This window comes from Delphinus delphis, chromosome 9 (assembly GCF_949987515.2).
Source record: "Delphinus delphis chromosome 9, mDelDel1.2, whole genome shotgun sequence".
Classification (NCBI taxonomy): Eukaryota; Metazoa; Chordata; class Mammalia; order Artiodactyla; family Delphinidae; genus Delphinus; species Delphinus delphis.
The window spans coordinates 85294228-85322158 of record NC_082691.1 but is presented as its reverse complement, the minus strand read 5'-3'; the positions used below and the strand labels follow the sequence as shown (position 1 = coordinate 85322158).

Genomic DNA, 27931 nt, shown 5'->3' with positions numbered 1-27931 from the left:
TTTCCAGCTCTTCCCTTTACTCCATCAGGAACAGTTAGTTCTCCATTACCTTAATTATTCCTTGAAACATATTTTTTAATGGTTCCATAAAATTACTCATTATGGATATGCCATCATTTATTTTAATCATTTTTAAACTAATGATCAATCAGTTTCAGTTTTTCATCATTTTAAATAAGATTCCAATAAATACCTGTGTGTGTAATCTTTGTGCATCTCCCTGATTATTTCCTCAGGAAGAATCCTCAGCATATTAAAATTTGAGGGACCACTCTTGCATTACTTTTCACTTCTTTTCACACTAACAACGTATGCTTGTTTCATGAATCATTAGCCAACACTTAGCATTATCATTAAAAAAGAGAGAAAACAAAAAACCTTTTTCTGTTCATTAGTTGAAAAATGGGATCTAGTTGTTTCATTTTGTGTTTCTTTCCTTATTAGTCAGACATTTCTTTATACGTTTATCACATGCTTTTCTTCTATGAATTATCATTTTGCACCATTTACGCACTTTTCATATTGGCGATGAGAACCTTGCTTTAATTTTGATGCAGCTTTGCTATAGCAGGACCCAAAAGGAATCCTGAAGAGAAACTCATGATGTTGAAAGCCTTTTGACTTATAGATTTAAGCTTTCCAAGGATTCCACTGAGGCAAAATATGAAGGAAATGGGAGGCTCTTCTAGTCTCTCAAGGTGTGGCCCTTGGATCCTATGCATCAGAATCAAGGGTGGCAGCTGGGGAAGATGCATTTAAATTACAGATTCCTAAATTCCCACCCCAGATACAAAGAGTCAGCATCTTTGACAACTGGACCCAAGAAGCCACATTTCTATAATATCTCTGATTACTTTATATGCAGCCCAAATTTGACAATCACAATGACTACTGAGGCAAAGAAACCTGATATTCCCATAGGCTCTGAAACAAAAGGGAGCCAACCATAGAGAGAAGTGAGTCCAAACGTTGATAAATGGAAGTTGAGCTTCCAGCTCGTTGGGCTGTTAGGTCTTGTACTTTCTGTTCTTTTGATTTCTTGACCTCCATTGTACTTTAACTTGATTAATGCATTATCACTCATCTATTCAGTCCCCGAGTCAGAAAAATTATAACCATCCTTGGTGTCTTCCTATTCCTTGCACTCCTATCTCTTCCCATATATATAACAAATGTTCATTTTACCTCCAAATGTCTTTAAATCTCTTTACCTGTTTCTCACCACCCCTTAGTTTCGTCCCTATTATCTCCCTCTCTGCTTTCCTTTCTCCTGTTTATTCTACCCATACTCTGTATCATCACCCCACCCCGACTCTGCACCAGGTGAGCATACATTCTAAGTTGTAATGTGTCTATAAGCCCTGGTTGCTATGCAAAACCTTCTAAATATCCCCCCCACACCCCACCCCTTCTAATTTTCTGCAGTCTCTAAACTCTTCCTTATCCTAGTGGAGGGGAGAGGAACTGGGAATTTCAGAGAGTTGAAGGATTGGAGAACACAGGGAAGTTAAAACAAAAATCAGGAGGCGTGAACTTGCCAAGAGACAGCTGTGATCCTTGAGGTCAAGCGGCTCTGAGTGACAACACGATTCAAGATTTGACCTGAAGGGTGGGTTTCTGAGGAGTCTGAGAGGACAAGGGCATGTCAGGCCATGTTGTTGAATGGGTCATCTGCACAGACCCTGAAGCAGCTCAGATGTATGCTATTATTCACAAGCAGAGAGCCAGCCACTACGAACAGCTCAGGGTAACCTTTCTCCATTCCTGGAAAAACAACTTAGAGCAAAGGGCAAAGGGTTACTGTATTGTTCCCCCCATGTAAAAGGAAATAATAATTTTGATGGATTTGGCGGGACATTTTGGAGCCAAGTCAAACTGTGTGTGTGATTGTTTTGTAAAGGTGCTAGGACTTAATTTTCAAATCTGGAATAAGAACAGGTGGTGGGTGATGGCAGGAGTCACAATGGTTTCCATGATAACGGGACTGGGTCTTAGTCATCCTCTCATCCTCCACAAAACCTACTGCAGCTTTTCTCATAAGGTGCTTATTAAATATTTGTTAAATGAATGATGAATCACAGAATGATGTGTGTGCTTTGCAATTAAGGCTGCCGTTCTGTTGCTAGCTAAAAGCTTTTAAAACAACAATAATTACTGTATTTCCACATGGTATTTTGCATAATTTGCATATTAACTTAACCCGAAAATAATAAACTACAGATTCTCATCCCTGCTGAACAACCATGTCCCATATCTATCCCCTGTTGTGTAAGAGTATCCAGATGTTTGGCTAAAACGGCCTTAAAGGGGGATGGCCCTGCGCGGTATTTGTGCTTCCACATTAGCTAGAAACACTTGTTTTTTCCCACACTTTCGAGCCCCTCCCCCCTCGAGCTCTCCGCAGCCGCCCACGCGCAGTCGGCAACCTGCCCCTCCCCCCTCGCGCCCCTCTACCCGCGCTGAAGCTGGCGTCAGCGGGCCCAGCGGAGAGCCCAAAGGACCTCGGCAGCCGGTGTCCCGCGTTGCCCTTGGCAACCAGAGTGGCGTCTCACTCTCCCTTGACCCCGCAATAAGAGAGTAAACAGGGCATCCATTGGCTGGCAGGAGAAGGCAGGCCAATCGGAGAAGAGGTTGTAGAGAGGCGGCTGAGCTGGATTGTGGGAGTAGGGAGCTAGGGTTAGAGGTTACCGGTGAGGCTAGAACCTCGAGCGTGGTCGGTTGGAGCAAATATGTCTGTCCGGAGGCACATTGGGAATCCTGAGGTGAGGGCCAGGTCCAGATCGAAGAATCGGAGGGGGCGGGCGTACCGGAAAAGGCTCCACGTGGGCAGGGAATACGTGGACTTCCGCCCTCCAGAAGGCGGGAAGCCGCGGCGTGAGGAGGGGTCTGGAGCGGGGAGGGAGGGGGAGGAGCGGGCCTGGGGGACTCCGAGCCCGGGCAGCCTGGCCACCATCCCGCACAGGCTTACTGTATTTGTCGCTCAAAGGAGCGAAGTGCATGAAGACACAAGTCCCTTCCCTCAAAGGGCTTACAGTCTAGGAGTGGCAGTTACAAAATATAAGTAACATCTGGATGAAGCCCAAAACGCTAAAGGAACAGAATCAAAGGAGCCATCATTTCTGATTATTGGGGTACAGAAAGAGGAGGAATAAGCAGACCAAGCCATTTGGAAAGGACGCAAAATATGACATTAGTTTTACCCTCTGCTCGATTAAGACGTTTTACTTTTTTGTCTGTTTCACCTCCAGTGCCCTGCTGCATATGTGGTCATTTCATCTCAACAAATGTTTACTGGATTCCTAAGGTGCAGGGAGTGCTAGAAATACAAAAAGATAAGACAAGACCTTTTAGTCCTTTAACAAGTTCAGTCTAGTGAGGAAGACTTATAAACGAAATTTGAGTTCAATGTGGTTGGGAAACAGGATGTTAGGGGAGCACAGAAGAAAGCTAGGACTCAACCGAGGGAGTGAGAGAAGGGTCCTGGAGATGGTCTGAAATCCCAAGTTACTAACCAGGTGAAGAAGCATCCCAGGTAGAGAGAACATCTTGAGCCAAGTTTAGGAGCTGAGAACCATGAAAGTGGACAGTTCCTTGTAGAGAGGCAGGAGTCAAGTCTGGAAGGGCCTTCTGTACCTTGCCAACATTCTTGGCCTTTACAGTGAACAGGAGTTGCAGCGTGTCTCATCTCAGGATGGATGCCTGTGAGCTTTGCTGAGAAAGTTGTGAGGTTGAGTTTAGGCTCTGTAGGGGAGTGCCATGATGGATTATAATGTCTACCGTGGATGTCGGGGGGGTATGTGTGGAGAGTAGTGGTTTGACCACTGTGTATTTATTTTGCCTGCTGGTCAGAATTGAGAAGCATTGGAGTTTTAAGTAGCCGAGTTGCATGGTCAGATGTGCATTTTAGGCAGTGGTTGTAGCCACATTGTGGAGAATGGATTGAGGAGTCCAGAACTGGGGATAGGGAGATTGGTTAGGTGGTTATTATGATATGGACCTAAAGTAAGGCCATGGAACTAGGGACAGAGAGAAATACTTAGGGGATAAAATCATCATGACTTAATAATGAGCTTTGAGAAATGAGAGTGTGATGGATGACTTAGGTTTCCAGCTTGGGCTACTCATTGATGCTGATGCCATTAATGAGATCAGAAATATGGGAGAAAAAAGAGGAATAATCTTAGGAGTGTAGGGGTAGAAGAGCTGGGTTGCCCTGTGCGGTTGTCCATTTGTGCTCTGGATAAAGATGTTCAGCTCACTCTCTTGTTTTCATGGGGCACAATTACTGGTAGTTTCTTGAGAAAGAGTGCATAAGAAATAAATATTTTAAATTTATGTCTATGACATTAGGCATGTCTAAAAATGTTATTATTCTACCTTCATATTTATTTCCCTGAGAGTTTGGTTAAGTATAGAATTCTTGGTTGGAAATCATCAGCATATTGAAAACATTGCATTGTGGTCTTCTACTGTTCAGTTTTTGTTGTGGAGAAGTTCAAAGCCATTGTGTTCCATTGTATGTGACTTGATTGTTCCTTTCTGGAAGCTTGTAGAATTTTCTGTGTCACCAGTGTTATGATGTTTCACAAAAAATTCCTTGTTATGTGTCTATTTTCACTTATCTTTGTGGGCGCCAGAAACTCATGTCCTTTCTATTCCGCAAAATTTTAAAAAATCGTTTGTTGTTGACTTTCTTCCTCAATTTTCTCTATCCTCTCTTTCTTGAATTCATTATTCTGATGTTGCTTCTATATGACTGGTTCCCTAATTTTCTTAAATTTTATCTCCTGTTTTCCAGATCTTTGTCTTTTTGTTCTCTTTGAGAGATTTAACTCTATCTTCCAGTCCCTCTATTGAGTTTTTAATTTCTGCCATCACGTTTTTAATTCTTAAGAACTGTGTTTTGGACTCTGACGTCCTTTTAAAAAACCTTTATTTTGAAATAAATATAAATTCACAGGGAGTTGCAAAAATAGTACAAAGTGGCCCCATGTACCCTTCACCCAGTGACTATATTTTATGTAAATATAGTACAATATAAAAACCAGGAATCTGACATTTATACAATGTGTGTACAGTTTGAGGCTATTTTATCACATGTGTAGATTTGATATAATCAAGATTTGCAAGTGTGTCAATTTACAATCAAGATAGAGAACTATTCCTTCACCACAAATATCTCCCTCAGGCTACTCCCTACTAGTCACATCCACTTTCCTCCCCCTCACCATCCTAACCCATGGCAACCATTAATGTGTCCTCTTATTTCTGTAATTTTGTCATTTTGAAAACGTTACATAAATGGAATCGTACAGTATGTGACCTTCTGAGACTGGCTTTTTTCACTCCAATAATGTCCTTAAGATGCATCCAAGTTGTTGCCTGTAGCAATAGTTCATTCCTTTTTATTGCTGATTAGTATTCTGTGGTATGGATGTATAACAGTTTGTTTAACCATTCAACTATTGTAGGATATTTTGGGTGTTTTCTGTTTGGGGCATTACAAATAGAGATTTGAACTTTGGGGTACAGTTCTTTGTATGGACATTAATTTTCATTTCTCTGGGATAGATGCCCAGGAGTGCAGTTGCTGTGTTGTATGGTAAGCTTATATTTATTTTTAAAGAAACTGTCAAACCATTTTCCAGAGTGGCTATACCATTTTACATTCCCAGCACCAGTGTATGAGAGATCCAGTGTTTGCACATTCTTGGCAACATTTAGTACTGTAAATAATTTTTATTTTAGTTGTTTTAATAGGTGTGTAGTGACATCTCATCATGGTCTTAATTTGCATTTTCCTAGTTGATACTGAGGTTGAACATCTTACATTTTCCCAACAGCATTTGCTCACTTTGTGTCTCTGTGTCACATTTTGGTAATTACCACAATATTTAAAACTGTTCAATTATTATTATATTTGATATGATGATCAGTGATCTTTGATGTTACTACTACGACTTGCTGAAAGCTCAGATGATGGTTAGCATATTTTAGTAAGAAAGTATTTTTTAATTAAGATACATATATATATTTTTTAGACATAATGCTATTGCACACAATAGACTACAGTTTAGTATAAACATAACTTTTATATGCACTGGGAAACCAAAAGATTTGTGTGACTCAGTTTATCACAAAAATCACTTTATTGGGGTGGTCTGGAACAGAACCCACGATATCTCTGAGATATGCCTGTATAAGTTTTTGTGTGGATATGTTCTCTAATGATAATTTTTTAAAATATGTTTTCTCCCTACATAGTCTCAGTTTCCTCCATATTGCTATTTTTCTTTTTGTTTTGTTGGTGTTATTTTTATTAGTCAGCTTTGGACTGCCATTACAAAATACCACAGAATGGGTGACTTAAACTACAGAAATTCATTTCTCATAGTTTTGGAAGCTTGGAAGTCCAAGATCAAGGTGCTGGCTGATTTGGTTTCTGGTGAAAACTCTCTCCTGTCTTGTGGATGGCCACTTTCACGCTATGTGTTTGGATGACCTCTTCTTTCAGTGTGCACTTGAGGGAAGAGAATGAGCTCTTTGGTGTCTATTTTTGTAGGGACGCTAATCCTATGGGATTTTGGCCACACCCTTATGACATCATTTAACCTTAATTACCTCCCAAAGAGGTGCAGTCCTATCTCAATACAGTCACATTGAGAGTTAGAGCTTCAACATACAAATTTGGAGGGGACATAATTCAGTCCATACATAAAATTGTTAATCTGTGTTTTTGAGTAGGAGACTTAAAAAGGTGATTGAGACCTCTGTATATTTGGGAGGAGTTTGCTGATGTGAGCTTAATTACCAGAAGATCTCAGAGGGCCATGATTTGGGGACTCCCTTTCCCAAATCTGTATCTTCAGCTCTTTCCTCTCAGGCTGGTCATTTTCTCCAGAGAACTCCCCTCTCCTGAGAGTAAAGGCCTAGTTGAATTCCTGGAAGAATTAAGGTTAGGGGCTAAATTTCAACATTAGTATGCATCATTCACCTACTACCCCTATTTTCAGTAATGACATCCTTTCCCTGTATCTGGAGACACCCCCCAGTCCAGAAACCCTTTCCAGGGAATAAATATGTAGATACCTGCTATGGTGGGGGAAGGGCAATCACCTAGTGGCACAGAGGGAGAAGGTTTTGGAGATCCAGTAGCTTCTCATTCAGCCTTCAAGCAGTCTTGCTTATTTCAGTCACTCCTTTTACTCCCACTTCTGGAGGTGCCTGGGGCTGCCAATTCCTGGGCCTTTCAAGAATTTTTCTTGGCTTTCCCTTCCATTTTCTTGAGTCCATCAAGTCATTTTCACTTGTTGATGTGCCTTCTAGACTTCAGAAATCACTTGTTATCACTTCTCCCACTCTTACTCTCTTTTTTTTTGGACTTTGTGTCTGTAAAATAGTATCCTTTTAATGAGGTTTTACTGAGGTTTTGGAAGGAAGTGAAATTAGATGCATTTGTTCAATATGCTGTCTTCACCCAGTAGGCCATGACCTGTAATTATTTTATTTGCTTGTTTATTTTTGGCATACTTACAGGAAGATAAGATAGGACCTTGTCTGTACTGCGCCACTGCCTAGCACACAATAATTGTTCCTTAAATATTTGTTAAATGAGTAAATGAATATATCTGAGCTGGAAGAAGTCAAGGCTAGAGTTCACTATTTGGAAATTAGAAGCATGTAAATGGAATTAAACCTAAATGGCCGACAGAGAACCTGTAGATTAAGAAGATGGAATCCTGGGGAACACAGTGTTTAAGTGGCTGACAGAAGAATCATCCGTGTGTGATTGGAGCATTAGAGAGAGCCGTTACTGAAGCCAAGTGAAAGCTGAAGGTGGGACTATATAACAGTGTACAGAAAGGTCAGGTAAGTTAGAGACTGAAAAGCAGCCATTATATTTAGCAGTTAGGGGATCTCTGACATTGGCTCGCTCCTACGGGAGCCACAGTAGAATGATGGGGACAGTAGCCACACTGCACTGGATGGAGGAGTAAGTTGCAGTTACTCAGTGTAGTTTTTGTTTTTCTGTTTTCTCCCAAGGAGCTTAGCTAGAGGGACCTCCCTGGCAGTCCAGTGGTTAAGACTCCACGCTCCCACTGCAGGGGGCATGGGTTCGATCCCTGGTGGGGGAACTAAGATCCCATTTGTCGTGCGGCACGGCCAAAAAAAAAAAAAAAAACCAACGAGCTTAGCTAGGAAGTAAAAAGGGTGGGTTGGCGTTCCAATTATATATTGGTTTCTTATGAGTCTCCCCCATATTTAGTGGCTTAAAACAACAATAGTCATTTATTTATTATCGCTTACAGTTCTGGAGGTTGACTAGGCTCAGCTAGGCAATTACTTGGGCTCTCTCATGTGGTTTTGCAGACAGAAACTGGGTCTAGAGTTTCTAGGAAGATATAGTCTGTTGGCTGGGAACTCAGCTGGTGCTGTCAGCCGTATCACCTACAAATGGCCTTTTCCATGTGACTTGGCCTTCCTTGTAGCTTGAGCTGGGTTCCAAGAACAAGTGTCCCAAAAGAACCAGGTGGAAGCCGTATTGTCTTTTATGATCTAGACTCAGAAGTCGTATGGCATCACTTCCATCAGTCACAGGCCCGTCCAGATTCAAGGGGAGGGAACATAGGCCCCCACCCCTCATTGGGAGGAGTGTCAACATCACAGTGTGAGTGGTTGGGAAGTTCTGTTGTGGCCATCTTGAAAACTACAGTCAGCCCCAGGTGGTAGCTGCTGGCAGAGTAGGGGCTGCTGCACACGCAAACATGGGTCAAGGTTGGTGTTTGAGATCGGTAGGATTGGTCCAGATTAAAACTCCTATAAACAAAAATCTCTTTTAAAGTTGACACCTAGTCCCTTTATTTTATTGACGTCCTCTTTATACAAATGAGAGAAGTAGAGAAATTTTGAACAAAATATATAATGGAATTTTTTTTAGTCCTTAAATGTAAATCTTACTACATACATTACAATTTCAATGTGAACAGCCTTGTGAGTTCCATTTTAAAAGAAGTGGGAAGTCAGAAAAGCTCATTCATTTTTGAATGACTTGTGATTCAGACAATCTCCCTCATTTTTTAAGTGATTTTCCTTCAGAAAAATCCCACTGTTGACTTCTCATTCTTCTCCCTTTTCTACAACATCCATGTATTCACAAAGCCGGGTCTCACTTTGCATATATTAGTAATCTACCAAAATACTCCTTTGATTGTGTGGCTCATATCTCAGTGTTTTTGATATCTTCCATTGTCTTCAGGGCCTAGTCCAGACCCTCAGCCTAAATTCAGGGATCTCCACCTGGTGCCTACGTATCCATGTCCAACCTTACAGCACAGGATTCCATATACCCACCGTTCTTAAACGTTTTGGGGTTATAGACCCCTTTGAAAATTTGGTGAAAGTCAAGGACCCTTTCCCTAGAAAAATGTACATATACTCAAAGTTTTACATATAGTTTCATGGGACTCATGGACCTCCTAAAGCCCATCAGTGGACCCCGTATTCAGAACCCCTGCCTGAATGAGGCTGCACAGTAAAGTGTTTAAGAGTTCAAGCTCTAGAGCCAGGCTGCCCAGTTTAATTCCAGGTTCTACCACTCTTACCAGCTAACCTCAGGAAGTCACTCCACCTCTCTATGCCTGCTTCCTAATATATAGAATGAGGATAATACTAGTATATACCTTATTGGTGGTTGTGAGGATTAAATGAGATAAGGGAGAGAAATGCTTAGCTGAGTGCCTGACAACATAGTTAAGTGCTCAATAAATTTTAGCAGCAATTACCTTTATTGTTGTTGTTGTATCTTCTCCAGCAAATAGAACAATTTGCCATTCTTTAAACATGCTTTTAAAGTGGCCTTGCTATTATAATTTCCTCCACTTAGAATACTTTTTCCATCCCTTTTCCCCATCTTTTTTTTTTTTTTTTTTTTTTTTTGTGCGGTACGCGGGCCTCTCACTGTTGTGGCCTCTCCTGTTGTGGAGCACAGGCTCCCAATGCACAGGCTCAGCGGCCATGGCTCATGGGCCCAGCCACTCCGCGGCATGTGGGATCTTCCCGGACCAGGGCACGAACCCGTGTCCCCTGCATCAGCAGGTGGACTCTCAACCACTGCGCCACCAGGGAAGCCCGCTTTTCCCCATCTTTTTATCCACAGAAGCTCAACCCTTAAAACAGCTCCAGTGCCACTTCTTCCATGCAGTCTCCCTTATCACCCGCAGTGTGAGAGCTATCTTTTTGTTTCAGGTTCCTCGAGCCCTCGATGTCTGTGCTGTCCACGGGGCACTAGCACGCACACTGCGTGTTGCTCAGCTCTCAGAACCATTTCCATCCATTTGGTGTACTTATTGTTCTCACACTGGTGCAAGGCCTTGTAGCAGGTACAGAGGTAGAGCCTCTGTCCCAAGTGTAGGCAGTGAGGAGTGTTAATGGTACAAAGTGCGGTGACAATCCAGGCAGGGAAGAGATTTCTATCTGACTGGGCCCCCCAGAGGAGGAATCTTCCCGGAAGATGTGTTTGTGCTGGGTCTTAAAAGCCAACCAGAGGTTAAGGAGCAGGGATGGGGTGGGTAAACAGAGAGGGCATTATCTTTTGACCCTCCCTAGAGATGTAAGCCCCCAAAGGGCTTCTGTCGTTTTTGGTTGCTTTCAAAGAGCCTGTATGAGTACCACAAACATCAACTTTCTTAGCTTTCTCCCTTCTCTTGTTGAACTTCATTATGACCACCTATCTTATTACATTATCTTAAATATACGTCCAAAGCTGCACCTTCCACCTGGGCTCTGGGCCTCATCCTTTCCCGCTCCCTTGTTTTCATACCTGCTTGCTTCATTTTCAACCTCTTATCCAGCCCATTAGCTTATAAACATCCTCAAATCTCTCCTTTCTTCAAACAACAAAAACTATTCCTTAGCAACTCTGAAGGGGGAAAAAAAGACCATCTGGCTACTATCCTCCCTTCTCATAACACTCAACCTGCTGTTTTTGCTTCTGCTCCTGTCAATTTACTGTAACTGCATCCAGCAGGGTCATCAGCAGTGTCCTGGTGTGTTCAATCCAAATTCACTTTTCTGTTTTCTCTTCCCTGACCTGCATTCTTGTTCGCTTGTTCATATTTGACCTCTTGTTCTCTGACTTGACAGCATTGATCACTGTTGACCATTTTCTTCTTCCTGAAACTCTTCTTCTTTAATTCTCATGACCCACTTTCTTCTGGCCTCTTGCAAGTTTCACCCACAGTTTTTTTCTCCACCTGAAGGTAAATGTTGGTTTTTTTTTTTTTTCTCAGCCTATACACTCTCCAGTGGTGATTGTGTACATTCCCATGGCTTCCCCCAAATCTTGTTTTTTCTAGTCCAGAAATCTCTCCTGATCTCCAGACCCCCCAGATAGCCAGCTTACCACTTCCGTTTTGGATAACCCACAGATACCTTATATTCAAAATGCCCCAAACAGAACACATCGTGTTTTTCAATATATGCTTCCTCCGTAGTCCCTTTTTTGGGGAATGGTATCACTGTCCTTCCCCTGTTACACTAGTCAGTTTTAAAGATTTTATATCTTAAAGACTTCTTAAAACTGTCTCCCTCTCCTCATCTCTACTGCTGCTTTCTTAGGACCACAGATCCTCCGAGCACAACCTCTTACCTGATCTTTGCGCCTCCATTCTTGACTATGATCCTATTAGTTCTCCAGAGTGCTGCCAGAGTGATCTTTCTAAAATGGAAATAGAATCCCATCCCTTCTCCCTAACCTTCTTCAGTGACTCCCATCATCTACACCAGGGTTCCTCAGCTTCAGCACTATTGACATTTGGGGTCAGCTAATTCTTTTTCGGGGTTGGGGGTCTTCCTGACATTGTAGAATGTTTAGCAGCATCCCTGGCCTCTACTTACTTGATGGTAGCACACCCACCACCCAGTTCTGACAACCTAAAATGTCTCCAGACATTGACAGGTGACCCCATGAGTTGGGGGAGCAAAATTGCCTCTGTTTGATCTTCAGGATAAAATCTAGGTTTCTTAGCATGGATACAAGGCCCTTTGTGTTCTTCCCCTGCCTGCCTCTTCAGCCTCATTTGACCCCATATTGCCCGCTATCCTCCACTCCAGGTCTATCAGTTACCAGGAACCCTGTAGCTCCCACCCACCACTCCTTTAACTTGACTAACTTTCTCAGCCCTTGGATTTCAGCTCAGAAGTCACCCCTCAGGAAATAGTTCCTGACTCTTTTAATCTGGATTAGGTGCCAATCTTACATGCTCCTGTTGCACCCCCTGCTTCCCTCTGCTTGTTCATCATGCAGTGTGACGTCTGTTCACTTGTCTCTCTTCCCAGCATCAGCGAGAGCTGGATGGGAAGGACTGTGTTTTGTTACCTCTGTGTCCTTAGCACGGTGGCTTACTCCTAGTAGGCATCCAGTAAATGTCGACTGAATGAATTGTTGGTGCTCAATAAGGCTTTGTTGAATGAATGAATAGTCCTCCTTGAAACAGCTGCTTTTCTCAGCTCTTTCACTTTCCACCATTCCATCCTGTTTATGTAATTGAAAAAAAGCTAGTTGGTCAGTAGGTCAAGAAACAGTCACCCCCAAAGCAAGGATTTTAAGGAAAAAAGTCTGGCAGTTCCATAAACTCTGTGGTGCACTGCATAGAGTGGAACACAAATAGTTTTACGTTATGGTTGGTACCAGAAAGTCAGGAACAAGAATTTGGACCAAAATGGGAAAATGGGAAAGAAACACTACATTTTTGTACTGTAGCGTATGGATTTCTCATTAGTCTATGTAAGGGAAAACCGGGGGTGGGAAGGGCTCAGCGACTGCAGCTGTCCACACTCTCTCCCCCCATCATTCTGCTGCCACCACACCTGGTCCCCAGAGACACCCTCACTTCTTAGCTATGTTGGCTGAGGTATGGACAAATCCCCTTGGTTCAGCAGAGACTAGCCTGGAATCTTTCAAAGGAGCTTTGCTAGGAAACTAGTGGGAAAAACAAAACAAAAGTAAAAACAGGAAACAGCATATAGAAATTATAAAAATACAGAGAGGAGTTATAAAAATACAAAGGAAGGAAGGAAAATGACAGAGAAAAAAGAAAATCCCTTAGCTTAAGATAACTAAGTTCCAGTTTTAGCTTTCCTAAATTTACCAGGCACATGTTTTCCCCTGGGTTTTTTGTTTCTGTTTTGTTTTGCCACAATATTGCCTCCCTCTGAAGAACTCATCCTACAGTCCTCCTTTTCAGTCTTTGAGTATTTTCCTTTTCTCACTTAAGAATCTTCTCTTTCTTCATCTAAGAGGGAGTTGGAATTGGCATTGGTCACTTTCTCTTACCGATGGCGGGTTGCTGATCAGAAGGAGAAAGGAGCTTTCCAGCCTTTCTCTGAGGATAAAGTAGCTCAGGGGTTCTACTTCTGAGGACCAATGCTAAGCGTCCATGAAAAAGGTTTTACTTGCCTGGGGTGAAATGAAAAACACAGACAATATCAATGAGTTTTTTAGTAGCACTAAAGGACTGACCTTTTTATTCTGGTTTTTTTTTTTTCTTTCTTACTTTTTAAGTATTAAAATAGCAGACGGTAGTTGTGAGGTTTTGCTTTGTTTTTGATGTCCTTGTCAAAATTAAATGTTGATAATTCTCTGTAGGTACCTCAGTTTTTAAAAATTCTTCCTGGTCTCTGAAGTCCAGAACTCTGACCAATAGATATTCTGTAAGACATTGAAATGTACCCTATTTTTTTTTTTTATGCTTTGTGGGTCATTTGAAAAGTATTTTAATATATAAATTTATTTTTCAATCCTCCAACAGGACGTGCTGTAGTTAACTATGTTTTCAAGGGCAAGTGACACAGGTTATAAAGTTTGACGTTCTGTTCTAAGGAACTATGTAGTTGCTGTAATATAATCCTCATTCTAGATATTCATTTATTGGTTGAATATCAATAAATGTGCCCACCATGTGCTAGGTACTGGGTGAAAACAAATTTGAGTAAGTTATTGTCCCTGCCTTCAAGGAAATTCTAGACTAGGCAAGAAGGTCGAGGTGTGAACAATAGTACAAGGTGTCAGTACTCTAGGAACCAGAGAGAAAGTACCTAATTCCACCTTGGACAGCTTTATAGAGGAAGTGAAGTGTTACCCATGGACAAGTTGAGGAAAGGCATTCTAGGCAGACATTTGCTATGACTGGAACCTGAGTGAGTGTGGCAAATTTCGGGAACATTTGGGCAGCTTCAACTTGGGAACATGTGGGAGAGTGGCAGAAGATGAAGTGAAGCTGGAAGGGTATTGCCCAGTTTTAATTTCCTTTTCCACAGCTACCAGTTACTGAACATATACTTTTCATACTTGTAGTCCAGAAAAAAGCCTGAGCAATAAAACTGTATTTTGTAATGTTTTTATTCATTAGCCTTCCCTCACTTAATGCCTTTTGAAAATGCCACTGAAATTTAATATGGGTAAATGCCTGGTACTTGGATTCAGAGTTTACTCCCAGAGCGTAGGACAGGGGAGACCTGACATAGCATTTTGCTGACCATAAACTTTCCTTGAGCCCATGATACGCCCCAGCTGCCCCGAGAGCAGATGCCGTCGTGGTGACTTCTGTGGAGCGTCAGACTCAAGGCAAGCAGCGGGTCCTGGCCTGGCAACATCTGGGCACTGTGCTCAGGTCTGCGTGCCACTTTTTAGGGCATGTGTGGATAAAATCTAGAGGGTATCTGAGAAGATGGCCTACAAACCATCATATAAAGAGTAAAATTAAAAAGAACAAGAGAGCTGCCTTTAGTTATTTTAATGGATTGCTTGAGGCAGGATGGAATGGCTTATTCTGGGTTGTACCAGTGGACTGGATGGAAATTAGATCAATTTTGACTCAGTGTTGGAAATAATTTTTAAGAGCTTTTTTTCCTAATTACATAGCGCTATGAGATTATTTTGACAAAATATGGAAATGTTTTGACAGAAACATGATAACCATCTTCACCTGTGGAGATACTGTAGTGTGAAGTGTCCTATTTGAAGGAACGGTTGGCCCTCTAGAGCTCCTTCCATCTTTAAATTCAATGAAATTTTAGCATTTGTTCTAATTTTTAAAGTATCTTACCTCTTTTCCAACTTTGCCACCCTTACCCTTACATTAACCCAATTATTTGTGAATTTTATTATTTTTTAGTATCTGACCAAGAGGATACCACAAAACCCAAGGTATCAGCATGTCAAGTCAAGACTAGACACTGGTAAGTAAAGACTAGAAAATAAAAACTTAAAAAAAATCTAATAGCCGATTATTGACAAAAAACAGCATGTCATGCCTGGTATGAATCACAGCTAAAAGTTTCTTACTGTCTGGGCTGATGTTTTTCTGAGCTCAGGACTTATCTTTGAAAGCTGTTTTTCAGATTATCATTAAAAATCTCCATTCACATAATTGAGCTTACTATAAATTGAGAAACTGATAAAAACAGTATTTAATAAGTTCCAGGACTGAGGCTAATAAGTTCCAGGACGTCAGCCTCTATCTTGGAACACCTTAAGTATCTTCCTTAAAACTGGGATCAATAGATTATACTTGTGCATGTTTGTTCAATTCCATATTTGCACAGTGCAACTACATGCAAATTTATGGGCTACAGGACATGTAAAGATGAGTGTGAATTGTGATTTTTGTAATCAAAGAGCTTAGATTCAAGTGGAGTCAGACAGACTTGAATGAGTAACTAAAATACCAGGCAAAATTAAATTAGTGCTGCAATTCAGGTAAAATGAAATTTAAGAGTGCATTACTGCTTATTTCCATGCTGTTGACATTTTTCAGTGTGATGATGAAAACCACTCCCCAGATCCCTGGTGGATTTTCAGTCTTGTGAGATTTTGGTTGGTTGTTTAGTTTTTTTCAACATCTTAAAGTCTGCTGTGGAAAATCCATCCTATTAAGATGGTTTTGCTAGTGGATAGGGGTACCACATGCCTTTAGCAATACTGAATTTTCTACCAGTAACCTCAAGACAACGGAGAAAATAAACTGGGGTGTTGACTTTGTTTAAATCTCATTCATTTTGTCTTTCTCTTTCCCCAGTCTCCTTCAAAATTACTGTCTTCTGTTATGCATGTTTCCCCAAATAAAATAGACTTAAATTAAATGTTTTAAATGAACCACATTTGCAGATACTATTTCTTGGGACCTTTATTTCAAACATTTTTGTGCTGTACAGATATTTATCCTTGCAAATATCCTGTTTGATAGGAGGTAAAAAATGTTATCTCTGTCTTTGAGGAGGAGGAAATTTTAGTCCAGAGATTATGTGATTTACCTGAAGTTCAGTAAAGGAGATAGAACTAGGATTTGTGTGCAGGATGAGGAAGTTGATGTTGGAGACCTGGTGTGATGTCCTGCGTACTCTCACTTCGGCCACATTGTCCCAGTGCTTCCTCCAGCCTCATTTCTTCTATCACAAATGTCTTCAGCTCCTGCCTCTCTGTCTATCTGCCTTTATTAGCAATTGTGACCCACCTTTCTGGAATAAGTTATTCTGCGAGGGAAGTACTTTGATTAAAAATACCATATTTTCTCTGAGCAGTACGGACAACGTTTTAAAGACTGCTTAATGCATTTCTTTTGGAACCTTCTTAAAATTAAAATTTGTAAGAGCTGAAGTCTTTTTCAGATAAATAGATTTGTCTATAGCTTCATTTTTTTTTTCTCCTGGAAGTTGAATTTTGTGAATGAAAACTGATTTCTTTCCCTTCAATTCCTCAGTTCATAACCAAAGTTTGACTCAGTAATGGTGGTACCTGAAATTAATTTCAATATTTTGGAAATTGAGATATTTCTATCTGCTTTTTATAATACAAAATAATTGCCTATCTCCTTTTATATTTTGAGGTTTTTAATCTAGTATTTTTTCTAATTAAACTTTTTATTTTGAGGTAATTGTAGATTCACATGGAATTGTAAGAAATAAAACAGAGATTCCTTGTACCCTTTACTCAGTTTCCTATAGTAACATCTTGCAAAACTGAGCTGCGCTATCCCAACCATGATATTGACATTGATAAATACAGTCTGGCTACAGAACATTTCCATGACCACAAGGATCCCTCATATCCACTTTCCACCCTCACCTGTGCCTTAACCCATGGCTACCACTAATCTGTTCTCCATTTCTATAGTTTTGTCTTTCACAAATGCTATATAAATGGAATCATACAATATATAAGTTTTGGGATTGGATTTTTCCGTCAGCAAATTCTCTGGAGATTCTTCCAGGTTGTTGCACGTATTAGTAGTTCATTCCTTTTTATTCCTGAGTAGTATTCCATGGTGCATTCCATACATGCACCACAGTTTAACCATTTTCCTATTGAAGGACATTTGAATTGTTTCCCCTTTTTGATTATCACACATAAAGGTGCTGTAAACATTTGTGTACAGATTTTTGTGGGAAAATAAGTCTTCATTTCTCTGGGATTAGTGCCCAGAAGTGCAATTTCTAGATTGTATGGCAGTTGCATTTGTAGTTTTTTAAGAAGCTGCCAAACTGTTTTCCAGAGTGGCTGGACCATTTTACATTCCCACCAGCAGTGTATGAGTGATCCAGTTTCTCCACATCCTCACCAGCATTTGGTGGTGTTGCCATTTTTAATTTTAGCCATTCCGATAGGTGTGTAGTAGCATATTATTGCCCTTGTGATTTGCATTTCCCTAATGACTTATGACGTTGAATATCTCTTCCTGTGCTTATTTGCCATTTGTGTATCTGTATACCTTCTTCAGTGAAATGTCTGTTCATGTTTTTTGCCTGTGTTCCAATTGGATTGTTCGCTTTTTAATTGTTGAATTTTGAGTGTTCTTTACATATCCTACCTACTAGTCCTTTGTTGGATACATGGTTTGCAAATAGTTTCTGCCAGTTTGTAGCCTGTCTTTTCATCCTCCTAACAGGGTCTTTCAAGGAGCAAAAGTTTTCAATTTGGGTGAAGTCCAGTATAGCAGTGTTTCCTTTTATGGATCATGCTTTTGTTGTCAAGTCTAAGAACTCTTTGCCTAGCCTAGGTATCAAAGATTTTCTATATGCTTTTTTCTAAAAGTTTTATATTTTAGGTTTTACATTTAAGTCCATGATACATTTCTGTATAAGATGTGCAACTTAGATTGAGATTAATTTTTTGATTGTGGATGTCCAATTGCTCTAGCACCATTTGTTAAAAAGATTACCTTTCCTCCATTGAATTGGTGTGTTCACCTTTGTCAGAAACAAGTTGGGTATACTTACATGCATCTATTTCTGGGTTCTGTATTCTGTTCCATTGATTTATGTGTCTATCCCTCTGCCAATATCACAGTCTTGATTACTGTAGCTATATAATAAATTGGATACTTAAAATTGGTTAGACTGATTAGTCCCACTTTATTTTTCTTTACAAAATTATTTTAGCTACTCTAATTCCTTTGCCTTTCCATGTAAATTTTAGAATAAACTTGTTTACATTTACAAAGAAATATTGCTGTACTTTTTTTTTGTATTTATTTTATTTATCATTTATTTTTGGCTACATTGGGTCTTTGTTGTTGCACACAGGCTTTCTTTAGTTGTTTCTTTCATCAGCATTGTATAGTTTTCAGCGTATAAATCCTATACATGTTTTGTTAGATTTACACATAAGTATTTACTTTTTTTGAGCAATTGTGAATGGCATTGCATTTTTAATTTTGGTGTCCATGTGTTTATTGCTAGTGTATAGAAATATAGCTTATTTTTTATATTTATCTTGTATCCTGAGACCTTGCTAACTCACTTATTAGGTAAAGGAGAAATTTTTTGGGTAGATTTCTTGGGCTTTTCTATGTAGACAATCATGTCATATAAAAAAAAGGCAGTTTTATTTCTTCCTTTCCAGACTGTATCTGTTTATTTCCTTTTATTGCCTTACTGTACTGGCTAGAACCTCCAGAACTATGTGAAGTAAGAGTGCTTAGAGCGAACATCCTTGTCTTTACCCCAAACTTAGTGGGAAAGCATTCAGTTTTTCATGATTAAGGATAATGTTAGTTGTATCAGGTTGAGGAAGTTTCCTCCTGTTCCTATTTTTCTGAGAGTTTCTATCCTGAATGACTATTGAATTTTATTGAATGCTTTTACCGCATCAGTTGATATAACATATGGTTTTTTTCTTTAGCTTGATAATATAGGTTGCTTTGATTGATTTTTAAATATTGTACTAGTTTTGTATCTATAGAGTAAAACTCACTCATGGTGTATAATTCCTATTATATGTTGCTGAATTCAGTTTATTATTTCATTATAGATTTTTATGTTTATATTCATGAGGGACATTGCTTTGTAGTTTTTGGTTTGTTTTTTGGATTGTGTTTGCCTGGTTTTCGTATTATTGTAATATTGGTCTCATAAAATGAGTTGGGAAATGTTCCCTCCTGGTTTCTGGAAGAGATTATATATTATTGGTGTTAATTCTTTCTTAAACATTTGGTAGAATTGTCCAGTAAAACCATTGAGCCTGGAGATTTCTTTTTTGAGAGTTTTTAAATTTTGAATTTAATTTTTTGATAGTTATGGGGCTATTCAAATTGTTTGTTTCATATTGGATGAGTTGTGGGTTTGTGTTTTTAGAGGAAGTAGTACATTTCATCCACGTTTTCAAATTTATGTGCATAGAGTTGTTTGTAGTGTTCCCTTATTATCCTTCTAAAGTCTGTAATATCTAAAGTGATAGTCCATGTTTCATTCCTAATGTTGGTAATTTGTGTCTTTTCTCTTTTTTTTCTTCACTACAGGTTTGTCCATTTTATTGATCCTTTCAAAGAACCAGCTTTTGGTTTCATCAATTTTCTCTTTGTTTTTCTGTTTTAAATTTTATTGTTTTGCTCTTATCTTTATTTCCTTCCTTCTGCTTATTTTGCTCTTGTTTCTAGATTCTTGAGGTAGGAGTTTAGATTATTGATTTAAGAGTTGTTCTCTTTTTTAATGCATGTAGTTAGTGCTGTAAATTTCTCTCAGCACTGATTTAGCTGTGTCTCACAAACTTTGATATGTTGAATTTTCATTTTCATTTAGTTCAGTGTATCTTTTTATCTCCCTTAAGACTTCCTCTTTGATCCATGGATTATTTAGACATGTGTTGTTGTTGTTTTATAAATTATTTATTTATTTATTTTTGGCTGCGTTGGGTCTTCATTGCTGCGCACTGGCTTTTCTCTAGTTGCGGTGAGCGGGGGCTACTCTTTGTTGTGGTGTGCAGCCTTCTCATTGTGGTGGCTTCTCTTGTTGTGGAGCATGGGCTCTAGGCACGTGGGCTTCAGTAGTTGCAGTGTATGGGCTCAGTAGTTGTGGCTCATGTCTCTAGAGCGCAGGCTCAGTAGTTGTGGCGCGTGGACTTAGTTGCTCTGTGGCATGTGGGATCTTCCCGGACCAGGACTCGAACCTGTGTCCCCTGCATTGGTAGGTGGATTCTTAACCATTGTGCCACCAGGGAAGTCCTGTGTGTTGTTTAGTTACAAGTGTTGGAGGTTTTCCTGTCATCTTTCTGTTATTGACTTCCAGTTTGATTCCATTGTGGTTGGAGAATGTACTCTGTATATTTTAACTTTTTAAAATGTATTGATGTTCATTTTATTGCCCAGGATATGGTCTATCTTGGCATATGTTCCATGGACACTTGAAAAGAAGCATAGTTTTGCTTAGTGTGTTCTTTGTTTTGTCCTGATAGTCCGAGACTCCTTTTATATTTTCCTTTCTAATTAGAGAACTTCCTTTAGCCATTCTTTAGGATAGGTCTGCTGGTGACAAATTCTCTTAGTTTTCATTCATCTGAGAATGTTTTGATTTCCTTTCATTCCTGAAGAGTATCTTCTCTAGGTATAGGATTCTGGGTTGGCAGTTCGTTTCTTTCAGCACTTGAAAAATATTGTGCCACTTTCTTCTGGCCACCTGATTTCTGATGAGAAATCTCCTGTTATTCAAACTGTTTTTCCCATATGGGTAAGGTGTCATTTATCTCTTGCTGCTTTCAAGATTTTTTTTTCTTTAGTTTTCAGAAGTTTAACTATGATATATCTTGGTGTGGATTTCTTTGGGTCTGTCCTGTTCGGAGTTTACTCAGCTTCTATATAAATCTGAAGTTCATGTCACTTGCCAAATTTGAAAAGTTTTCAGCAATTATATTTTGAGTACATTTTCAGCCCCAGCCTCTTTCTCCTCTTTCTGGTACTTTGATGGCATCTCATCACAGTCCAGCAAGGATGGAAATCAAGGCTCCCTATCTGGCCTTTGCTGGCAGTTAAGGGTAGGACATAGCTTTTCTGTGGAATGTGGCTGGAAAAAGGCAGTTATTATCTAATAGTTTTCTGTCTTGCTGTCCTTTGGCTGGAGACAGCAGGCTTTTGTTAGGGACATTTTTGGTCTATTCATAGGTATTTCTGGGTTTCTGGCTTCTTCAGCTCCAAGTCTAGTGTATATGAGGCAAAAAACAAACAGACAGCACCCAGGTAACTCAGCCATTATGTCATTCCTCGGGTCCTGAGGTCCCTAACCAGTCTGCCTTCCTCTCTCTACCTATTAGAGTCTTCTTATGTTTGTTTTATGTATAATGTACAGGATTTTTTTAAATTGAAGTATAGTTGATTTATAATATTGTGTTAAGTTTCTGGTATACAGCAAAGTGACTCTGTTTTTTATATATATATACTATATATTCTTTTTCAGATTCTTTTCCATTATAGGTTATTACAAGATATTGAATATAGTTCCCTGTGCAATACAGCAGGACCTTGTTGTTTATCTATTTTATATATAGTGGTGTGTATCTGATATTACCAAACTCTTAATTTATCCCATCTAGGATTTTTTTTATTCAATCTTTTTTTCTAATTGGTGTGTTTTCTTAAATTGAGATATAATTTACATATCATAAAATTCAACCTTTAAAAATGTACAATTCAGACATTTTTAGTACATTCATAAGGTTGTGAAACCATCACCACTATCTAATTGCAGAATTTTTTTGTCATCCCATAAAGAAATCCCGTACCCAAAGTAATCATTTCCCATTCCTTACTTTTACCAGTTCCTGGTAATCACTAATCTATCTTTTGTATCTATGAGTTTGCCTCTTCTGAACATTTCATATAAATGGAATCATACAATATGTGACCTTTTGTGTCTGGCTTCTTTCACTTAGTATAATGTTTTCAAGGCTCATCATTGTTGTAGCATGTATCAATACTTTATTCCATTTTATTGCCAAACTATTCTTTTATATAGCTATTTCACATTTTGTTTATCTACTTATCATCTGGTAGATGTTTGGTTTGTTTACGCTTTTTGGCCATAATGCTGTTAAAACATTAGTGTACAAGTTTCTGTGTGAACATACGTTTTCAGTTCTCTTTGTTGATGTACCTAGGAATTGAACTGTTGGTCAGACATTAACTCTGTGTTTAATTTTTTGAGGAACTGCCAAAGTGTGTTCCAAAGTAGCTGTACTTTACATTCCCACCAGCAGTGTAGGAGGGCTCTTTTTTTCTCCACATCCTCAACAATGCTTGTTATTGTCCATCATTTTGATTATAGTCATCTTCGTGGGTGTGAAGTGGTATCTCATTGTGGTTTTCATTTGCATTTTCCTAATGAGTAATGATGTTGAGCACCTTTTAATGTGCTTATTGGCATTTATATAGCTCCTGTGGAGAAATGGCTATTCATATCATTGGTTTTTTAGTTGGGTTATTTGTCTTTTTATTACTGAGTTATAGGAGTTCTTTTACATACTCTGGATAGTAGACACTTATCAGGAGTATAACTTGCAAATATTTTCTCCCATTTTGCGGGTTGTCCAGGGATTTTGTGGTACTTAGCAGGAGGAGTAGAGAAAAGTACATCTACCTCATATTCCTGGAAGCAGAAGTCTCCCAAACTAGTTTTATAATGCCTTTGGAAGGGCCAGAGTATGCTTCATTGCTTAAAACTCAACATATTTTAAAGTCAGTGTGTGAGAAATCTAATTCTAGTGTTCAATTTTTTGTTTGTTTCAGATTTAGAAATTATTTTAAAGTCAGTTTAAGGAAAAGATTTTAATTTTTTTTCTATTTATTTTTGTGACTTACCTCCCTTTGTATTCGGTACAGTGGCCTATGGGTTATGAGCCAGGATACAGATCCCTTCAAACCTTTGGAGAGCCATCAGGGCTTGAGACAGCCCAAACCTCAGCATTTTGTCCAAATATCATCACTTATATATGTCTGCCATGAGGTGAAAAGTGTGAGGAGTCCTGGTTATGAAAACACCAGAGTTACTTTAAAGGTCAAGTAAAAGTAAGAAACTCCTGTCTGTGGTATGATTTTAAGCTCTGCAGTCAGAGCCGTGGAAATAGGCACGATAATGAGTGAGCATTTCTCATTTCTAGGCTAAATAGATGGGTCTTTAATCTTTTCTTACCAAACAGTGAGCAGTTCAGAGTTAATCACAAGAAATCAAGAATTTCGTGGCATCTCCTGTCTTCACCCAAATCACCTTCTACTGAGCTCTTCAAAGACTGATATCTTCTTCCTGGGTAAAGATAATTTTTTATTTCTATCCTTCTGATGCTACTTCTCTTATAAACTCAAACACCAGTGTATAGCCATGGCTAGAAATATCAGAATTATTTTGAACTTCAAATATTTCTTTTGTTCCATAGGTGCCTGAGTGTATCTTACCAGCTCCCCAGCATTGCCAGACTGTGCCATGAATGGATTATGCTTCCGATGAAATCCCTGACGGCGTTTTGTTCAGTCTCCACCGCAGGGTTCTTGTGTATTCTCAAGCACCCTCTCTGGGTTTCTGCTCTGTAGCACTGCAGGCTGATTAACTTTCCAAACCACAGGGCTCTCCCTTTGTTAGTCTCCTACACTCTTTCATTGCTGGCATTATTCTCTCATTTCAATCTATATTCAATCTAATTTCAAATTTCTTTAGCTTTCTAAAATTCTGTAGACAATCTCCATTCAGTCTTTTCTAGCCTTTTTTTATTTTTTAGAAATTCACCTTAGTTTTCTTATCTCCATACAAACTAGTCATTTCCTTTTTTCTTCTTAGTCTTTACTTTTCCTGAATATCTGCTAATAGCCTTGATTTTAAGCACTCAAACTCATTATAGACTAAGTACTCTTCATTTTTATTTGGTATTTAATTCTGTTTCTTATGTCAAAGGAAGAAATGTATGTGAAAGCCTTTTACAAACCAGAAAGCACTATGCACTCGTATAACTTATTGAGATTGACAAAGGACCACTGTGCCTCTTTTCAAGCTTTCTGCTCCTTCTGAGCCAAAAGAACTTCTCCGTAGAGGAGGGAAATATTGAAGAAAAATAAAGCAATGGAATTGTCTCTTAGCAACTGAGTTCGTGCCTTATAAATCTTACCCACTTTAGATTACTGCTGCTCAAAATCACTTACTTTTCTTACTGGCTCAGTTCAAATAATGTTATTAAATTATAGGAAAACAAAGGAAAAAATCTAATGAATGAGTCACTCAGTTCGTTGATTGTGCTCTCTTTACTTAGCACTATTGATATAGTTGAGTTGTGTTTTTCTCTTGATTCCAGTTGTAAAACTTTTTTATATATCTTTTGTTGCAACTTAAATTATAAACTAAGTAGAAGCTAAATACCATCTTATACATTTCTAGGTTACCTGAGTCCTGAAACAATATAGGTCATTTAAGTAGTATGTAACATATATGTACTATATATAAATCAGGTTGGGCATAGCTTAGAGAAAATCAGGTATCCAAAAACTCAAACCAAATTGGGGTGTGATTATTTACATTATAATATAATTCATTATAAGGATTCTTCAGCTAGTAGATCTTCATAGTATTTTTCATTTAGCAAATATTTTTGATTGCCTCCTACACTAGACAATGGAAAGGATAAAGATGTGTGTGTGTGTGTGTGTGTGTGTGTGTGTAAATAGTTGTTTTGAGCTGTCAGTATAATAAGATAGATAAGACTTGCGCACAAATAAGGCAGTACAATGATAAATGCCTTGTGAGTGGTAAGCCGAGTGCTGTAGAAGTTCCGAGGAGGGAAAGGTCACTTCCAGCTGGGTGAGCTATTATGATTACATGGGCAAGGTGACATGTTAGAGAACCAAAGACTAACAGAGAGTTTGTCAAGTTTAGTAATTAAGGCAAGATTGAAGAGGTAGGTAAGATGTTGGTGCCTTCACGAGTAGAGCAAGGAGTTTAAACTTGAGTCAGTAAGTGATGGGGAGCCGCTGACTTTTTTTAATCAAAGTATTGTCTAGGAAAATGTATCTGGCAGTAATGTGTAATTTTAATTTTAAAAAATTAGTCTGTTGATAGTCTTTTAGGTGCCTTACTTTTGTGTAAAACAAAAATGTGTTTATAAATAAGTCAATTATAGAATTGATTCATTTGTATTCTTTTTAAAAGGTAGTCAAAAAACTATTCTCAGATGAAATTAGATCCAGTAAGATGAGCTGCTTAGTTAAGATATAAGCAGTATATGAAGTGGGATAAAATACTACTTTTCATACTTTCTAAACTCATTTTTAGAGATTTTTTTGTGTCAGTCATTTCTCCAATTGAAGCAATGCAGAAATCCTCCATATTCTTTCCACCCCCCTCTACTTGGATAGAATGAATGGCTGTAATGAAAAGAACTTATCAATAGCCCTCTTAGATTTGTTCTTAATTTAGCCAAGTATTTGTACACCTCTGCAAAAGATTTTGTTTCTCTGCCTTCTCCTTTAGTGGGAAAAATAATCAGTAGGAATGACAACCTACCTCACAGGGTCGTTGTGAGGCTCTGCTGGTATGAAGATGAAGTGTTGTGTAAATACACTGAAAATGTTGAGAACTGACTGAGAAATGGATTTTAGACATGTTGTTAGTGGAAACTGCTATAGATTGGAAATGCAATGTTTTAATAATAAAGACTATATAATAAGGTTGGCTGTTGTTTTCCATTCATAGTATGCCTCAGGGAATTTAGAGCATAAAATGGTTCCCACCCAATACTATAAAGGAAGTAACACTTCCTACATATTTACCTCACAGTGAAATCATGTTTTTAAAACAGCACAGCCAGAGAATGATATGTTTTTGTGAGCCATATTAGAAACCAGGAGGTTGGGAGTACTAATCTTGACTTAGTTACCAACTTGCTGTGTCACTGGACAAGTCAGTGATCCTTTTTGTACCTCAGTTTTTTGACGATTCTGGAAGGAGGCGTAAAGCTTCTCCAGCCAAAAGAAACTGACTGCCACATCAACAGCCTGGCACTGTAAGGGACTCAGGAACATATAACCAGAAGCTCCTACGTAAAATAGTTTAAGAATAAGACTGTAGGACGCTGAACAGCACACCATTTGCCCTGTCTTCTAACCCCAGTACTGACCAGTCAAGTTCCCGCCCAAGTGCAGAGTTGCAGGGAAGAGGATGTGAGTCTGGGAAGGATTCATGGTTTCCACTGTGGAGATCTGGTCACATCTCAGGTCCATTATAGCCTGAAGAACCTAGAAAAGATCATATTTTGTTCTAATCTTGGTCTTTGGTGCTATTTGGACTTCTTCTGAGATGTTCTCAGTGTCTGTCTTGAGGACCCTCAGCTTCTGAGCAGCCCTGACTACTGTCATGTCTCTCTGAGCTTTTGGAAGGATACAGTCTGGGTCCAGGACTACACTGAGTCGTGCTTTTTGGTTCTGATTTGGGGACTGTGTGTCTTCAGACGAAAAAAAATTTTTAACTCAGTAGAATTTTATTCTATAATGAATTCATGACAAGGACTTAATAATAACAAATGATATAAGTTGTTTTTTGAAAATGTACTTTGGGTTTTAGAGCAAGGATTTTCTTTCTTTGCTTCTGACCTAAACATGAAGAAAAGTTCAGAATAGTGCTTGAAAACATCAGTTCATGCTATTAATTGGAAGCATTTCTTTTACCTGAAGTTGTGACTGAAACTGACTAGCTCTTCTCAAGGCTTAAAAGTTAGGAGCACAATTTTAGAAATGAGAAATTATTCTGAATGTTTTGCTATACCTTTCAGGTGCCAGATAGAGCTTGCTGTGCTGAAATGAATCAAATTGAAGCATGCCTAGTAAAAAATAATAGCCCCTGGCTTGAGAAGCAGACTTTAGTTCATTCGGAAACCAGAAGGATCCTGGCCCAGTTTTAATGCATGAAAACTCTCCAAACCACCTTGGCTAGAGCCTAGTGTAGTAGAACCAGGCCATAAAACATGAGGGTTGAGGACTCTCCACAGTGGTGGGAATCTGCTGTTATTTCTCAGCAAATCAAATCCACAGTGAATACTGGTGTACAGACTGTGTGGTCTAGTTCAGGCTGCAACATCAGCATGAATAGTGGAAGACCAAGTTCAGGAAAGAGAAGGAAACCACAAAGATTAAGTGAAGAGGAAAGGGTTGCTTGGGTAGGCACAACGGCACATTTTAGACATTCAGAGGTCATTGCTTCTTTCTCTTCCTCTGCATATCTTCCCCACAAAAAGCTTATGGGGGGATAAATGGAAGAGGAAAGGCTTAACTCAGAAAGAAAAAACATTACATGAAGTGATCATTCGTACTGCCTGGGGGGACTTAATGTTTATTGGGTGTGCACCTCAGCTTAATGCATTTGACCAGAACATTTCCCTGGATTCCTTACCTTTTAATAATGCTGTATAATCCAAAAGACTATTTACTATGTCTGATCCATTTGTCTACTGTAATTCTGTAAAAGCAGAATGGGAAGGCTTAGGGAATACTTGTACTCCATTCTGTTTTCACAGTGTTACTCATTTTCTTCCATGAAAAGCATAGCTAAAATCCTGCTTCTCTTTTTAGGTAACAGTATGACTAAATACATTGAGAAGCTAGAAGAGATCAAAAAAAGTGAGTAACACTACTGATGG

The 27931-nt window shown here is 39.0% G+C and overlaps 1 protein-coding gene across 4 annotated transcripts in view; it reads left to right on the top strand.

Moving 5' to 3' along the window:
* Positions 1-2669: 2669 nt before the first annotated feature.
* Positions 2670-27931, top strand: part of CEP41 (centrosomal protein 41) — a 46542-nt gene continuing 21280 nt past the window's right edge. For 3 of the 4 annotated variants that reach the window (XM_060020895.1, XM_060020892.1, XM_060020893.1), the window contains exons 1-3: positions 2670-2762; positions 15174-15237; positions 27864-27911. In XM_060020895.1, coding sequence (XP_059876878.1) covers positions 2730-2762; positions 15174-15237; positions 27864-27911 — 145 coding nt within the window. In that variant the 5' untranslated portion in view covers positions 2670-2729. Of the gene's footprint in view, positions 2763-15173; positions 15238-23697; positions 27912-27931 lie in introns of those variants that run through there. The other variant, XM_060020891.2, reaches the window with a different exon arrangement.